Source organism: Castanea sativa, chromosome 3 (genome assembly GCF_040712315.1).
Source record: "Castanea sativa cultivar Marrone di Chiusa Pesio chromosome 3, ASM4071231v1".
NCBI classification, from domain to species: Eukaryota; Viridiplantae; Streptophyta; class Magnoliopsida; order Fagales; family Fagaceae; genus Castanea; species Castanea sativa.
In genome coordinates, this window is record NC_134015.1 from 17,354,275 (window position 1) to 17,372,630 (window position 18,356).

At 33.8% G+C, this 18,356-nt stretch overlaps 1 protein-coding gene across 1 annotated transcript; it reads left to right on the forward strand.

Annotated features, from left to right (window-relative positions):
* Window positions 1-1,231: 1,231 nt before the first annotated feature.
* On the forward strand, window positions 1,232-2,554 carry LOC142628615 (uncharacterized). Its single transcript, XM_075802674.1, has one exon. The coding sequence runs from the start codon at window positions 1,232-1,234 to the stop codon at window positions 2,552-2,554; it is 1,323 nt and encodes a 440-aa protein (XP_075658789.1).
* The last annotated feature ends 15,802 nt before the right edge of the window (window positions 2,555-18,356 follow it).

Consider the following 18,356-nt stretch of genomic DNA (forward strand, 5'->3'; position numbering starts at 1 on the left):
ATCTGCTAGAATTTCTTTCCTCTCTCTTGTTATACTTAAATGAATAAGTTCGTTCGTAATAATAGAGTGACTAAATTTTATGCAAGCTGTCAACCTACCACAATTCTCCCTCCTTTTCCCGCAGACTTGAGAGTGACTCTGAACAATACATGACACTAAGCATAGACAAAGGCAGAGTTATTAAGATGAATAAGTAATTGTACATATTAATCCAAAATATAAGGCGTTGTTCAAAACACTGAAATAAGGTGAATTGAAATTCCCAACCGCTGAAATAAAAATACTACAACAAAGCGTAACCATCAATGCCCCAACCATAAATATGACTTTTAGTTCCATGATTCATGTTTTGGTTCTTACAGGACAAATATCTTCAATAGGTTTATTTTTCTAGGCATGCCATTCCACTTCTTGAGTTTATGCAGGTTGACCACTTTCATTCTAGGTTGCACCGACACGCCGTTTTTGGCGACGTGTCGGTGTCCGACACGTGTCGGACACCGGAACTGGCACGATTCGTCGGACTCCGGTGTCCGAGAAGTGTCCCCTTTTTTTTTCTTTTTTCCGACACGGAGCCGACACGGCACCGACGCGGCTCCGACAGTCCGACACGCCAGCAGTGAAAAAAAAAAAAAAAAAAAAAGTGGAAAATCACAGATTTTTGACATATGGACTTACCCCCACCGTTGATCTTATGATATACCTAAAACAAAATGATGAAACCCACAACTTCATTCAGTCATTTGCCCCGAAACCCACAAGCTCTCAGCCTCTCACTTCTCAGTTAAGAACCACCGACCCTTCCTCTGATCTCCGCCGCTGACCTGTCTCTCGCCGGAGCTAAATCGGGCCGATCGGCGAACTCCATACGTCGACGCCATCCCTGTCCGCCTGTCCCTTCCGATCTCTCTCTCTCTCGGCGTAGACAAGTCAGGTCCGACGCTTCTCTCTTTTTTTTTTCTTTTTTTTTGTTGTGCTCTTTCAGATATTTGACTTGTTTGGCTGGTTGGGTGAATGAGATGGGTAGTTTATTTAACTTAACTTATCACGTTTTTTTTTTTTTTTTAAACCCACTCTCACGGTCACATAGTGACCGTGTGTGACTGTGAGAGTGGGATATTGTGATTATGTTACATTATTTGCCATATTGTTACTTGTTAGTTGTTACTGCCATAAGTTTAATTTATTTATTAAAGTTGAATTACTTAAATATTGTAGGTGATTTACTAAAATGAATATTGAAAGTGAAAAATCAACTGAGGCAGTTACTCCTTTATGGAAATATGTTACTAAGTTAGAAAAAGCTGCTGCTGGTGGTGGGAATGTTACTTTCAAATGTAACTATTGTGAAAAAACTTTTAAGGGGTCTTATTCAAGGGTGAAGGCACATTTGTTAAAATTGTCTAATTGTGGAATACAACCATGTGGAAAGGTTGGAGATGAGTATCTAAATGAAATGCAAAAATTAGAAGATGCGTATGAGGAATCTACGCGTAGATTGAAGAAGCCTAAGCTAGTGTCTTTACCGTCTGATTCTCCTAGTAGTCCTCATTTGGGTCCTACTCTCAGTAGTACAGCTACAAGTCATCCTTTTTTTCAGAAAAAAAAAGGGGTTGGGAATCCTACTTTGGAGATGTGTTTTAACAATCAATTTCGAGAGCAATTAGATTCTCTTATTGCTAGGACATTTTATTCTGTTGGTTTACTCTTTCACTTTGCTAAGAACCCTTATTGGATTGAGATGATCAAATTTGCATGTAATAATAATTTGGCGGGCTATATTCCTCCGGGTTATAATAAATTGAGAACAACTTTGTTGCATATAGAGAAGGTACATATTGAGAAGTTGTTGAAGTCAATTAAAGACACTTGGAAAGAAAGGGGTTTAAGCATAGTAAGTGATGGGTGGACAGATCCACAAAAAAGGCCACTTATCAATTTTATGGCTACATCAGAGAAAGGGCCACTTTTTATCAAATCCATTGATGGTACCAAAGAGTACAAAGACAAGCACTTCATTTCTGATTTGTTTCTAAAGGTCATTGGTGAGGTTGGGCATACTAATGTTGTTCAAATTATTACTGATAATGCATCTGTTATGAAAGCTGCAGGATCTATTGTTGAAGCTGAATATCCTCATATATTTTGGTCACCTTGTGTTGTGCATACCCTCAATTTGGCCTTGAAGAATATATGTGCACCTAAGAATTCTTTGCAGAATGAGGTTGCATATAATGAATGTAACTGGATTGCACAAGTTTCAGATGGGGCAACTTTCATTCGTATTTTTATCACAAATCATTCTATGAGATTAGCAATTTTTAATTCATTTTCCCCTTTGAAGTTACTTGTTGTTGCTGAAACACGATTTGCTTCAATAATCATCATGCTTAAAAGATTGTTTCAAGTAAAGCAGCATCTTCGAAGTATGGTCATTAGTGAGGAATGGATGTCATATAGAGAAGATGATGTAGGAAAAGCTCAAACTGTGAGGGATTATGTTTTGAATGATTTGTGGTGGGACAAGGTTGCATATATTCTGAGATTCACATGACCTTTTTATGAGATGCTTCGAGTGGCTGACACGGATGCACCCATTCTCCATAAGGTGTATGAAATGTGGGATTCCATGATAGAAAATGTGAAGAAAGAAATATACAAGCAAGAAGGCAAGGAAGAATATGAGGAGTCTCCATTCTATGATGTGGTACATGCTATACTTATTGAACAGTGGACTAAAAATTGCACACCACTTCATTGCTTAGCCCATTCCTTGAATCCGAAGTAATTTTTCTATCTCTTCAATCTTTCTTCTTCTTTTTTTTAATATTCTTTAGGCATTTCTAATTTGCTTTTAACTAGGTATTATACTAATCAATGGATTGAGGAAGGCAGAGGTTGTGTTGCGCCACACAAGGATGCTGAACTTTCTACGGAGAGAAACAAGTGCCTCAAAAGATTCTTTCCTGATATTGATGATAGGAAGAATGTCACTATGGAGTTTGGTTTGTTTTCAGGAATTGGAGCTTATGATGATGATAACATGGATGATAGGTGGGTCTTGGATCCAATACTTTGGTGGTTAAATTATGGGTCCAGGTTGCCAATGCTTCAAACTTTAGCTCTAAAGCTTCTTGGACAGCCTTGCTCATCATCATGTGCTGAGAGGAATTGGAGTACATATGGCTTCATCCATTGTATGAGGAGGAATAGAATTACTCCTAAACGTGCTGAAGATTTAGTATTTGTTCATTCTAATCTTCGGCTTCTTTCAAGGAGGAGAGAAGAGTACACTAAAGGAAACTCTAAGAAGTGGGACATTAGTGGAGATACTTGGAATGAGCCATTTGGAGGACCTGGGTTGCTTGAGATTGCTTATCTCACACTAGATGAGCCAGAGATGGAGATAAGTCTTGTTGAGAATGATGACTATATTGATGACGATGATGATGTTGTTGTTCTGTGATCCTTTTATGTTTTTAGTTATCCTTTTATGTTTTTAGTTTGATATTGAACTTCTTGTTCTATGGTAATCTTGACAGTTTAAAGTTTGGTTTCCTTTTATGTTTGTAGTTTGATCTTTGATGTTGAATACTTGAATGTAGCCTATTTAAACTTTTGTAGTTTGGTTTGTACTCTAAACACTTTATGTATATTATTGTATTACTTTGGGTATTAATTTGCTTATTTGTAGTTGTTACATAATTTAATTTTTAGACATAAATGTATTTTATGTCTAAAAATATTTTAAAAAAAATGCCTAAATATAAATTTTAATTAATTATTTAATTGCCGTGTCCATGCCGTGTCGTGTCCTTATTTTTCAAAAATTGCCGTATCGGAGTGTCCGTGTCCGTGTCGTGTCCGTGTCCGTGTCCGTGTCCGTGCATCATAGCTTTCATTACTATCTAACTAAAGGATTTAGCTAATGGTTTTTACCTTTTATTTTCACATATCCAATATGAGAGAAATTTTAATTTGTTGATCATGAAACCTGGCTACCACAGATAGATGATCTTGAAGGTGCCAAGACAGTAGGTGAACTATTTGGCTATCCTCTTATGATTAAGAGCAAAAGGTTAGCTTATGATGGGCGTGGAAATGCTGTTGCTCACAGTGAGGAGGAGCTCTCTTCCGCTGTAGCTGGTAATATGTTCAGTTATTAAAGATTTAAGTGCTATTATTATTGGAATTTCTTATGTTCGGTATTTGAATTGTGTTATTAACCATGTAATGCACCAATTATCAAATTTTTTTTTTTTTGGATTGATATGTTACACATGCACCTAATGGGCCATGGCCTCAACCCTCTACCTGGAACTAGTAATGGGAGAAGGTGTAATGGGAGGAAGTGTTACTGGAACTAGTGCTCATTGGTGTTGCTGGAGTGAAAGGTCTAATATTAAATTTCTTTTACAGAACTCGTTCTCTATTTTTCTTTTTTTGATAGGTAGGTAAGCCTTTATTAATATAGAAAATAGACACCCTCAGCACATAGGATATGAACTAGTGGTGTAATACAAATATCAAAAAGTAAAGAAATCGATAAAATCCATCAAACTAGTAAAAGAATGACTGCTTAGAAAAACCATCCAGGCATACAAAAGGCGTAGAAAACTAGATTTCACAGTCAGCCTTGAAATTTCGAAGCCTTTGAACGTTTGACTATTCCCTTCCTTCCAAATAACCCACATAAGACATAGAGGAATAGCCTTCTAAATCTCTCCATTATCTCTTCTACCACCAAGCCATGGCCAGCAAGCCAGCAGCTCCACAACCTTCTTTGTCATCACCCACTGCACCCGAAAAGACAAAATAGAGGACCATAGATTCCATGCTGTAGGTCTGTGTAGCAACAAGTGATCCACTGAAAGCTCCTATTTTGACATGATTATTTTATTTGAAAGCTCTGTGTTCCATAACTTATTATTATTATTACTATAGTTTTTTAAGTCTCTGCGTTCTCTAACTTTGATAGACAATTTTGGTTGAACCTATTTATGTTAGCTTGCATATGGCGCTTCAACCTCCTTCCTTTATATCTGTATTTCTCACTAGGTCACTTCTTATTTTTAGATCGACTCTTTGTTTGGTTGTAGCTGGGGGGAAGGTAAAAGAAAGGAAGAGCGCAAGGGAAAGGACAGAGAAAAGAAAATTATTTTCCTTAGGTCTATTTAGGGGTGTCAATTCGGGTTAGCGTGTCGTGTTGAGGTAGGGGTATTCAACTAAATGGCTCAACCCTAACCCGACCCATTTAATAATCGTGTTATGATCCTTCAACCATAACCCAACTTGTTAATAAGATGAGTTGACCTGACCCAACCCATTTGACACGCTCAATAAACAAGTCGTGTTAAGTTGACATGAATGTAACATAATCCATTTCATGCTGCATAATATTTAATGTAACATCCATCTAGAAATATTTTTTTTTTACATTCCAAAAGCAGTGCATACACTTCAAGTTTTCAACCCACGTTCAAAATAATATAGTTCAATAAAAATATAACATTTATTTAGAAATAAGTTCTTTACACTAAAAAAGAAGTGCATATACTTCAACACAAATTCAAAATAACATATTTTAACAAAAATAATATAGTTCAATAAAAATATAATATCCTTGGAACTCGCTAAATGCTAAGTATCAATATTGAAAGAATTGAAGCAAGTAGTAGACTAATCCTGACTATGATTATGATTATCATCCAGAGAGAGAGAGAGAGAGAGCAATAACTGGTTTGAGACTTTGAGTTTGAGAATTGGGCATGAGACTATAAGATAGTAGAGTGGGTAGTACGGCTGAAATTAAAAAATAAAATAAAATAAGTTATTTATAAGAAGGTTTAGAGATTTAGGGTTTGTAAACTTTCAATTTCCAATTAGGCCTTTGGTATTCTTTGGGTTATGCCAGGATCGGTGGCGGATTTGTTATCTTACTATTATCAGTGGCTTGGGAAGCATAACTCGGACATTTGGAACTTAATTCCGGGGTGCTTAATGTGAGTTGTTTGGTTGGAATAAAATCGTCGATCCTTTGAGAACAAAGAGAAGACATTGGATGAGTTATAGCTTTTATGCCAGCGTAGCCTATTGGAGTGGTCTCGGTGTTGAGATTTTACTGATTGTTCTTCTCCCTCTGAGTTTTTGTCCTCCCTTAGCTTAGTTTCCTGACTTCCCTTTGGTTGTTGTGCTGTTTGTTCCTTCTTCTTCTTTTTCTTTTTTTTTTCCTTTTTTTTCTAGTTGTTCATCATCATGAACTCCTTGTATTCTTTTTTATTCTATCATTTATAAAAGTTTTCTGATTACCTATAAAAAAAAAAAGTTTTTGTAATTACTCACTTTTTAAAAAAAATTAAAAATATATGTTCGATATAAAAGGTATTTGACAAATCTAAAATAAAATAAATATTATTTTTTATACGAGTTAAAGATGTTGTATTAAGTGGGTTATTTTGGGTTGACACAAATAAATTGACCCACTTATGATACGTTTCTTATCGTATCGTTTTCGGGTCGACCCATTTATGACCCAAATTTATTAAGGCACAATCTTAACCCGCAAAAACCAGTGTCGAGTTTGTGTCATGTTCACAGGTTGGATCGAATATTGACACCCGTCTATTTGGATATAGGAAGAAAAGGAAACAAGAAAATAAAATAATCTATCTTAATGATTAAAAAAAAAAAAACTATCTTTTCTTTGTTTGGTTTGCAAATAGCAAGAAAAGGAAAAATATTTGTTTTTACCTTTACGCCCTCATGTATATTTTATAAATGTGATATATTTCAAATTTGTGTTGAAAAGTTAAAAGTATATTTGTAAATTAATAACACATTAATTTCAATTTTGTCAACTCAGCAGTTTTCCTTTCCAACTTTCCCTTTTTTTCCATCCATTTTGGGCAGATAGAGATTTTTGGACCCTGGCAGAAATCTCTTACCTTTAAATCCTTAGCCTTTTCTTTACATTTTTGGAACCAAACAGTGAAATCAGTCTTCCACCCCTCAATTTTTTCCCTATGTTTTCCTTTCTCCTCTCTTTTCACTGCTCCAAACAAAGTGTAAGAGTTACTCTTTGGAAATCTTCTCCACTGGCAGTTAACATTACAATATTTCCCTGCTGTATTTGTCTTAAGTCTCTCATTTTAAAAATTGTCTTTCTCAGTCTGTCCAATTATCCACTAATTTATTCATCTTAGCTACATTTTATACCTATGCATTGCTTCATTAAGCTCAGCTTATCTATATTGCTCATTTCCAATTTTCTCTCCTTCTGATTTGGACAACCTCTGTCCAACATCCTGTTTTTATGAACCAGTCTCTGTTCTTTTAATTAATATAAGTGGACACTTACATTTCCTTTTAACTTTTAATTGCGAATCTTTGTAGCTCTTGGAGGATTTGATCGTGGTTTATATGTCGAAAAGTGGGCACCCTCTGTAAAGGTTAATGAGGATATACTATTTAGTTTAGTTTTTGAATCTGCATTTATTCTTGACTATGTTTTTCTTTATCCTGCAATATGACATACATATTTTAATGTAACGTAGTTCTACACTCTATATAACTATTTTTTTCTTGATAAATACCATATAACTAAATTTGATCATACCAAACTAGCAATATCTAATTAAGGAAAAAAGTTTTCCAAGTTGCAATGCCAAAATAAGTTAATAATTGATAGTTAACTGCATTGTTCGTGTTTCCAAAACCATTCACAAAAGGTTTCTATGAAAAAAAGAAGCGAACGAATTTATTTAAGAAGATTTAGAATAACGTATCAGAATTCTTATCTTCCATGGTACTAATATCTTGGCAAACTTGTGAGTTGTGACCTATCTTGGCTTGAGAGGCTGTGGATTATACGCTGAATACCCTTTCGATTATTGAGACTTACAGACACGGGTTTCTTTGGTAAGCTATTAGATTCAATTGGAAACCTAATGTCCTTATATGAATTGTACATTGATAGTTCGCAATTTCATAGGTTTGATACCAACTTCACTTGGCAACGTCAACAATTTCATCATTTGAGTCTTCGATTTCATAATTTTTTAGAGCAAATCTCTTTTTCATTAGCCAACCTCACGCAAATCACAACTTCCTCAGCTAGATCGTTTCGACAATACTTTCAGTGTACATACCTTGTCTTATTTGCACCCAGCAAATACCAGTTAATATGGTGACATTACATCTTCTCTTAAGAACCTAACCTAGCCTAACTAGTCAAATTTCACCTTGGCTTATAAACCTTATCCAACTAATTTTCTTGAGCTATGGCCAATGGGGGCAATAAATTGTATGATTCTATTCCACCGTCTATTACTAAGCATGCAAATCTCGAATCTCGAGTTTAGTTGGAAATAACCTTAGCAGCACAGTAGAATTGGACTTGCTTTTAAAGCTTTAGAAATTTTAGTGACCTCAACCTTTCAAGAGTCCAAAACTAAAGCCCTTAATATTATGTTATCAAAAATTCATGGTCAAATACCAAAATGGATATTCGACACAGAAAAATCGAGTTTGTTGTCTCTTGGATCTAAAGTTCAACAAGTTGCTCGGATCACTCCTCATTCTACTACTTATAGTATTTGAAGATGTTGGTTAGAGGTTACGAAATTAAGACCTCTAAGGTTTTACGAGAACTTAAGAATCACTAAATCAACCACATGTGGTTTTAGAGTAACCTATATTTTTGATGCATCTACAAATAAGCAAGCATTGGCTTGAGAATCTTCATATCATGTACGCACAAATGAGCTATTATCTTTAGTGATAAGAATTCCAAACCACTGTTTTCAGAATCGAACCGGACCGGACTGGGAGGTGTAACCGTAAAAACCGAGAACCGGGATGAAAATCGGTTTTTTAAGCATAAAGAACCGTATTTTTAGTTAATTCCGTGAACCCCTAAAACTGGGGTTGGATCGCACGAACCAGTGTCAAGAACCGTGCGGTCTAACCCCTTAGCAATTTTTTATTAATAAAAACAACTTAACACAATTTTATTCTACTTAATTAAATTATCCATCTTTTATAAGGAATAAAAAAAATTATAATTAAAATCTTTCAAAGATATTCAACTTTACTTCAAAATTAATCATAAATTTTAATGTTTTCATGGTTATTATTTTATTTTATTAACTTTCTTATTTAATTATTAAATATATGCTTGAAAATCATTAAATTTCCCTCACATATATAGATATATTAATTAATTTTGCTAGTTTTATTAATTTAATATCTATATTTAGGCTTTAATTAATTATGACATCATCACGGTTCGACCCCAGTTCAACCTCAGTTTGACCTCAAAAACCTTGAATCTTTCATTTTTACGGTTCAATGAAGGGTCCGAATTTCAAAACCTTGTTCCAAACACATAAAAGTGACTAACAATTTCTGTCCATGACTAACAATTTCTGATACCAAAATATAACGTAAATGCGACTTTATGACATCTGGTTGCCAGTTTTGAAGGTGGAAGTTCTCCAAGCTTGCAAAAGCATGATTTCGCCAACAGCACAATGTCCGGTGCATTAGAAAGTATATCATAACGAGTTAGCGTTATGATACAATCAATAGAACATAAGCATCTGTCCTCACCTTTTTCTTTTCTTTATTTTTAACAAAAAAGAAAAAAAAATTGGTAAAAAGGGAACTTTTGCAAGAAAGTCTTCAAACACATCTTTGTTTCTTTGATGTTTCTAATGGAAGTATAAGTTCAGTTATAATACTCTTGAAAATCTTAATCTAAAAGTAGGTACTCCAAAAATATCATAATATGAACTATGAATATGATCACCTAACACATCTTAGTTTACTTTTAGTAAAGGTCCATTACTGAATTTTCAAGAAATCTAGAATACTACTTTAGATAAAACTAAATATAAAATCTATTAAGAAATTTTTTTAAGTGATTCATTATTTATTATTTTGTTTTAATAATAATAAATTATAATGTATTGCTTTAATAAAAATTAGGTCTTAAACGATGTTGTCTTTGCTATATAACTTAAAATAATTTACATTCTTTTATTGTTATTAATAAATTTATTATATAATTCTAATATATTATTGAAATGATTTCTTAATTTACATATAATTATAGATTTTTGCATTTATTGCACTAGGTTAATACCAAATATTAATTTAGTTTAACAAGCATGGTAATTTCATTTAGAGAAATGCTATGCCCATTTTGGAACAATTTATCTAGTTTTTTGTTGAATTTTTTTGCTGAAAGTACGGAGTAAAAGTTAAATAAAATTAATAGGTGAATCATGTGAGACACATGAATAGTAAAAAATAAAAGCAAAAAGTAGCCTTATAATCAAGACCCAAACATAATCGTTATGTGCATAATATTTTCATAACAAATCTTAACCACATGCTATTTCTAGCAGTTCTTTGATCATGCAATTGGTATTAATGTCCCCCAATCTCGTTATTTTCCAATGAATGTGACATCAGATTTACTTCTTCTTCTTCTCTAGATGACAAAAATACATATCTAAACTATTATATTATGCTCTGACTCCCCTAATGAATAAGGGGAGGGGGGGGAGGGTGGTGGGGTGGGGTTGTAATTCTCTTGGATCCTTGATTGAGGCATATTTATTATTTAGGTGAAAATGCACTTTTGGTTCCTACATTTTGGGTCAATTTTCATTTTGGTTCAAAAATTGATTTCGTTACTAATGTCGTTCGTAAAAAAAAAAGAAAATTCCATTTTGGTTATTGTGGTCAACCCACTAACGGAAACTTCCTACGTGTAGGGATGGCAATTTAGATCCGGCCCGCGGATACCCGGCCCGGCCCGACCCTAATGGGCCAGATTTTACCCTGCCCGATAAAGAATAGGGTCGGGTATGGGTTTTTTTTTTTTAAATAAATCCGAAGCGGGTTCGGGTCAGGTCCGGGTTTTATAAAAAAATCCTAAACCCGCCCTGGATAAAAACCCGGTTATGGAGGATAAGACATTTTGTAAGAATTTCTTAGTCTTTTTCATTTGTTGGTTGGAGGATAAGACATTTGTAATTTCTTAGACTTATGGGATTTATTTTGTAGCTTTTTAAGTGATTTGTTGATTTAAAATCTTAGTTGTGATTTATTGATTTATAATTAACAAGTGATTTATTGATTTATGATTAACTTATAATTTGGTTTGATTTGGCTGCCCTATAATGTGGCTTAAATGCCAAATTTTAGCATTTGGGTCATGTTAAATGGCTTGAATCTAGGAAAAAAATTTAATGGGCTTCAAAATTTTTTTTTTTTTGGGCTAGATTTGGGCCCAAGAAGATAAACGGGGCCCTCGGGGCCCGTGGGGCCCGGCGGGGTGGGTATGGGCCCCGGGAAAAAAACCCGATTAATAATCGGGTCGGGTCCGGGTTCCGGGTCTGAGTATGCAAAAACCCGGCCCGAACCCGACCCGTTGCCATTCCTACCTACGTGGCAGACAGAATGCCCTGCTTGGTGATGTGGTGCTGATGTAGCCATTAAAATGTTATTTAAAAAAATTATTTGACATTTTTTAAATGCCAAGTTAGCATTTTAATTTTTTTTAAAAGCCATGTCAGAAAATTTAAACAAAAAATAAATTAAATTTTTTTAAAAAGCCTTAAATCTAATTTAATTATTTTTTTTTTTACTTTTCATTATTTTTCGTAAGAACATAACAGTTTGTTCTTCACGTTCTTCCCAAATCCAAGAAACAAACCCAGCAGCCAAACCAATCTCCAGCAACCAAATCCAATCTCTATCAATGCCAAGAAAACAAGAAATGAATCCAACAAACCAACCAATCTCCAGCAAACCCATAAACTCATAAATTTCACATTAAAATTATCAAATTCATATTCCAAATTCATCTTGATCATGAACACACAAGAACAACAAACCCAAAATATTCAATCCCAAGAACAAAATAATAGAAACCCAAAATATTCCAAAATTTGTACACAAATTCTTCCACAAAAATCAATTATACATTCAACCAAAAATTATTATCCCAATACAATATTTCTCATGGTGGTAGTGTTGCAGTGGAGTCAACGACATCATTGTCCAAGATCCACAACCTAAATCACTCAAACAACCGCCAGTCAAAAGCTCTGCATCACTCGAAACCCACCATCTCCCTCGTTAACCCAATCATATGGGTTTAAGAACCACTGCCTGGGGTGGCGGCATTGGTGAACGGCAGAGGTGGAGGTAAGGGTTTTGGTCATGGTTGGGATTGGGGTTGAGAGAGGAAAAGAGAGGGTGAGGTACAGAGAGGTTTCGCCATTCATGGTGGCTTACTTGGCACACAGAGAAGCCAAAGAGGGAGTAGTAGAGAAACCGAAGTCGAAGAGTGGTTCAGAGGTTCCTTCCCCCCTGATGTACTCCAGACCACTGCTGGCCTGCTTCCCCTTGATCTGCTCTAAACTGCCGCTAGCCTCCTCTTTTTGGATCTGCTTTAAACCACAGTTGGCCTCATCGCTCTCTCTCTCTCTCTAAACCCAAATCACGGGTTCAAAATGGGCTAATGAAAAAAAATGGTCTAAAATAAAAAAAATTTCTGATTTTAGATTAAAAAAATTAATTTAATTAAAATTTATAAATTTATAGATTCATAATTTTGTTTTTAATTTTTTGTGATTTTTTTATTTATTTAAATGCTTTTAAAGCTCTTTTGTGCAAAATAATTTAAAAAATAAAATGCTGATGTGGCATTTAAAAAATGCCAAATAATATTTTTAAATAATATTTTTATGGCCACATCAGTGCTACATCAGCAAGCAAGACATTCCATCTGTCACGTACGAGGTTTCCGTTAGTGGGTTGACGGCAAGGACCAAAATGGAATTAATTTTCTTTTTTTAGGGACGGCACTAGTAACGAAATCAATTTTGTAACCAAAATGAGAATTCACTCAAAATGTGGGACCAAAAGTGCATTTTTGCCTATTATTTATGCAGTCAGATTTGTACACTTCCAACAATGGCATTTTAGTTCGCAATTTAGCTAGAACAAATCCTTTCAATCCTTCAATTATTTATTTCATGTTCCTGTGGCTCCTACCTTATCTCTATGAGTGCATTTTTTATGTTTTTGTGGCTATTTCATTCTTTCTCAAGTAAGTGACCTAAGTCGCTTCAATTCCTTTCCTAGCATCGTTGAACTAGACAGCTTGAAGGTAACAGGTGATGTGAGGTTTGGAGCTGATGTAACGCTCAAGGTATCTCCCCCACTTTCTTGCTTCTTTTATTTGAATTATTGCTTGTTTTATCCCTCACCGTCATAGTTAAACTTTGTTTTTTCTGAATGAAAATTTGACAACTGTAGGGGAGTGCTCTGATTCTTCTGCTTGGTAACAATCGATTCCATGACATTTTTCCCTCTTGGTTGGGGACGCTTCCAAGGTTGAGGGTTTTAATCTTGCGATCTAACGGTTACCATGGTGCATTAGGGAAACCTAAAAGCAAACTTGTGTTCCCCAAGTTGCAAATTATTGATGTCTCTTTGAATTACTTTGCAGGTAACTTACTATATGAGCACTTTCAAAGTTGGACCTCCATGAAAGTTGCCAACTTGACATTTGAAAAAGGATAATGTTTATATGGTTGCACATATGAGGACAACATCAAGAGATTTCACATGGAACTCTGATTTTAGTTACTCCTTGGAAATTACCAACAAGGGCATCAAGACACTATATGAAAAGATCCAAAATCATCTTCTAGCTATTGATCTCTCATGCAATTGATTTGATTCATCTTGTCAATTGGGTTATCAATATTAGCTCATGTATTTAAAATTAAAACATAGAAGGATTAAGAAAAATAATAATTAAAAAATATATTTTATTGATCTTAAATCCAAATTCAAATCCAAATTTAGGTATCTGAACAATGGAATTACAAATGATGAATTTCAAATCCGTCATTGTTTAAAAAGACTCAAATAAAGAATTTCAAAATCAAGGGATTTCAAATTAAGGCATTTTAAATCAATGGATTTCAAATCCAAATCCAAGTGTTGCCATCCAAACACAACCATAAAGTTTTGGATTTGTTTTATGAGTGTTTGAATTAATTTTCTAGATCCTTCTCCCCTTACTTTTTTCTATTTTGTGTAACAACAATAAAAAGAGTAAGGTTTGCTACCTGGGAAAATTATGACTGTTTTTTATTCGTGTTCTGATAAATAATCCATTTATGCAAGATTAACGGGAAAAAAAAAAAAAAAAAGCACAAGAAGTTTATGAAAGGATTCAGCAACTGTTTTTTATTAAGTAAGATTAACGGCGCGCCCATGAAGTTGTTTTTCATTTTAGTAGATACACTCATAGACGTCTATGAAAGTCTAGTGTAAGTCTATAATATGGTAGGCTGAAGTATTGCATGTTTAATATGTGGTGTGTACGAATGCCGGCATTCCTAAATTATTTGCAACTTCAATTTCATTCGGGTGGGCTGATAAAACATGGGCCTAGAATAGTATAAATTATTTAATCTGTTATTGTGAAATTCAGCCAAGTCATCGAGGTTTAACTTCAGCCGGATTTTCCCTACGGTCCAATCCACCACGAGGTACAATCAAAGTTGTCTGTAATGCCTTCTCAAAAAAAAAAAAAGTTATCTGTAATGCAGCCATTGGCAACAGTTGGTCTTATGTTGCGATTGTCGCTTGGGACTGGAGAGGGACGTTAGTTTTTGCTCTTTCTAAAAAAGTGGAAACCATTTATCCCTGTCCAAGCAGAAGCAGAGGCAATTAATTGGGCAACTCTTCAAGTGGTGTCCCATAGTATTGAATCAGTAATTGTCAAGAGTGATGCCAAGATATGTGAGGATGCCCTCACTAATCCTCCATGAAGAATTTCAGCTCTAACTCAAGATACCTTAAGGCTAAAGTCCTAAGTTGCAGGCTGGAAATTAAATGGACCCCTAGAGAGTTTCCAATAGTACTACTCATGGATTAGCATCATGGTCTCCCAATAATAGATTTTCTAGTTGTTTTGTATTGGGTTCAGCTCCAGATGTTTTTATTAATGCTATTGTAAAGGAGCAAACCCAGATGGTTATCTTGTAATCCCTTTCTTGCTTTCAATAATTCTTTTTCTATGTGGATTATCAAAAAAAAAAAAAAAAAATCTGTTATAGATTCAAGTTGTCAATGTCTATCATAGATCTGTGATTAGAAAAAAAATTTATGGAGCCAAACTGTACATATAAAAAACTCCTAAATCCAAAGGATATAATTATATGTAACAAGCTTACTTAATGTTTAAAGTTTTGCATTGGTTTATATGAGTGTTGGATTAATTTTCTAGACTATTCTATTCTTACTTCTCTCTAAGCTAGACTAGTTACTAATTTTCAATTTGAGGAATCATATGACTACTCTTTGCCCATATCTAAATTTATACGTGAACTTTCAATTATATTCACTACCAAAACAAAATGTCTTTTTTTTTTTTTTTTTGGAGGGTGTTTAGAAAACTGGCACAAAATTTTAAGGGTTGAGTATGTTGTGGTGGTTGGAAGCCTTTGGGCATGCTACAACTGTTGCAATAATTTGTTGTGGTTTATAAAAGGCTACAATAATTTCACTAGCTTCAAAAAAATTTGACTTGAATTTTAAATTCTATAGTTCAGGGGGTTGTAATGAATTAAATTCTATTATTTTAAAAGTAACAAATTAAATAATGAGATTGTAAATTTTAATAAATTAAATCATGTAGTTTAAAATTAATAATTAAAACTTAAGGTTTCAAAAAATAAAAATTTAAATCTCAGCCCACTTAAATGAAATAACAGTATATTTGGAATTCAATATATAAGGCAGCAGGTTTTAATTTGTTATTTGTGAAATTATAGAGTTTAAATTGTTATTTTTAAAATTTTAAGAATTAATTTACTACTTTTGAAACAAAATAATTTAATTTGTTACATTCCTCTAAGGTAGAGGGGTCTTAAAACATACACATCAGTGTAGCTATTTTAATATGTCGCTGAAACATTTGAAATAACCTTTGGATAACCCAGGTACATTTGTATATGGGCAAACTATATAAAAATTTTGCTCATTTATTTATGTACAACCATATAAAATTTTATTTTCTTCTAAATATTTTTTTAGCTAAAAGCTTTGCACCTTTAGATATTTGTCATGGAATAATCATAATTCAAATCCCCCGCTCAGCATCCAAACTAACACTAATAATTTTTTTGCCCAGCAAAAATCACTCATTCCCTCCCTCCCACCATTATTTCAACATTTTTCAATCTCTCTATAATACTCAATTCTCCAGCTGCTAAGTGCAACCAAGTGAACCCCCACCACTGTAGGTCTCTTCAAAAAGAATTAACAAAACCCCCCTCTTAATTAACTTAATTGGATTTTTCTTGATTTTCTGCTCTTCGATTCTTCTTCTTAATTGAATTTAAACTAAACAATGTTCGACTAGTTGCAGTTTATGCTTTAAGTTTTGGGTGGAGCTGTAGAAATTCAATTGCCTGCAAGGTGTTTGACAAAATGCTTGCCATAACATTTCTGTGACATAATATCTGGGATCCTTTGGCTATACGGTTTGTTATACCTGAGTTGTGAGCTTTGGATTTATGCTTTAGGAGACAGAGAAAACCTTTAAAACTTCAATTTTTTTAGAACTCCGTTTAATTTAAATTGTCAACTGCTTCTTTAGTCAAGTTATCATGTTGTTTATAAGATAAATAAATAAAGTTGGTGTTATTAAGCATTTTTATGAGCAATTGGTCTATTGAGAATTACATGAAACATATTGTCGACTCTTAACACAAAACTTATGTGGGCACAAAATCCATTGTATTTTGTGGATGGATGACTTGATTCGGAAATTTCATTTGCTTAATTTTATTATAGCATGTCATTGTAATAAGTTGTTATTGGCTTTCTTGCATTAATTTTAACATAGCCATAATATTGACTGGGAAAATTGTAGAATCACTCTAAATTATCCCTTGTCAAACAATAAAATCCTTATGAAAGAAAGCAACAACAGATACGTATTAGGATTAACACCATAGTTCATGTTGGTTGAACCCAAAACAGGAATTAACATTGGACATGTCCAGGTTATACAAGTACAATAGACTCTGCTGGTTTGAACTGACATTGTAAATGGGGTAAGCACATAACAGAGGCCATGCCAAAAAGAGTTCCAAATTTCACAGACACAACACCTATGACCCAATTACTACTTGATGTACTTGTAAATGCCTTCTTGCTTTTGTGAGTAGTTGACAATTACGAAAGCTCCACAATTTAGTTACAACTAATACTAATTTGTTGTTTCTGTTGTATTTTGTTGGCAGGTTGATTGAAGTGTGGGGGGGAGGGGGGGGGGGGGGTGCAAATTTTGATTTTACATTTTAAGTGTTTTAATAGTTAAATGAACTGTGTATATATTAATATTAGAACTTGGCAGGCAACTGTATGCAGATATATGGAACTCGGTCCCTTTAAGCTTGATGTTGACTCTTTGGTAGGAACATCATCATTGTTTTGAGGATGCAAAAATTTCAATGACATAATTGATAGAATTGTTTGATTGGTCTTAGGTGTGGGGTTTTATGATAGTAACTCCATGGCTGAATTTTTAGAATTATTTTCATTTTTTTACATAATCTTCGTAATTCTTGGACGTATACTACAATGATTGATGAACTTTGTAATGAAGGGTTATTGGATGAAGCAAGTTAGTTACATAAAAGTTAAAAGAATTTATGAGACTCACTGCTTTCCGAATGATTACAATATACAATTATTAGAGGATTTATAAGAAAGAGTGATACATCAAGGGCGGTATTTACAGTGAAAACTAACAAAGTCAGCAATCTTTATGGAGTAAGACTAATTTATGATTAAGTTGTATGCTACATTAATATTATCACTTATGTTTCTTCAGTGAATTAAATGGTACATGCAAAAACGGGTTTCTTATGTGAAACAATAGGGGTTTGCTTTTTACTCCCCAGAATTATAGATTGTAAAATATGTATATGATTGCCTTTAGTTTAAGATGTCCTAAGTTAATAACAATTAATTGATCAAAGTTGTTGCTATGCTAATTCATAGTGTTCATGTAATAATGCTTCCCTTCTGATCATTGTGAATTTAGGTTGAATATAGTTTTTTCACTGTTAACAAGTGAAGCATATTATTCTTTGTAAAAATTGGTTAATCCCATTTTAGCCTTATTTTTTTCCCCCTCTTTATTTTTATTAAACCTTCCCAAAAATTTAAAAAAAAAAAAAAAAAAAAAAAAAAAAAAAAAACTCACTTTACTGCTTTGTTATGCCAGTTTTCTCAATTAGCTTCTATGT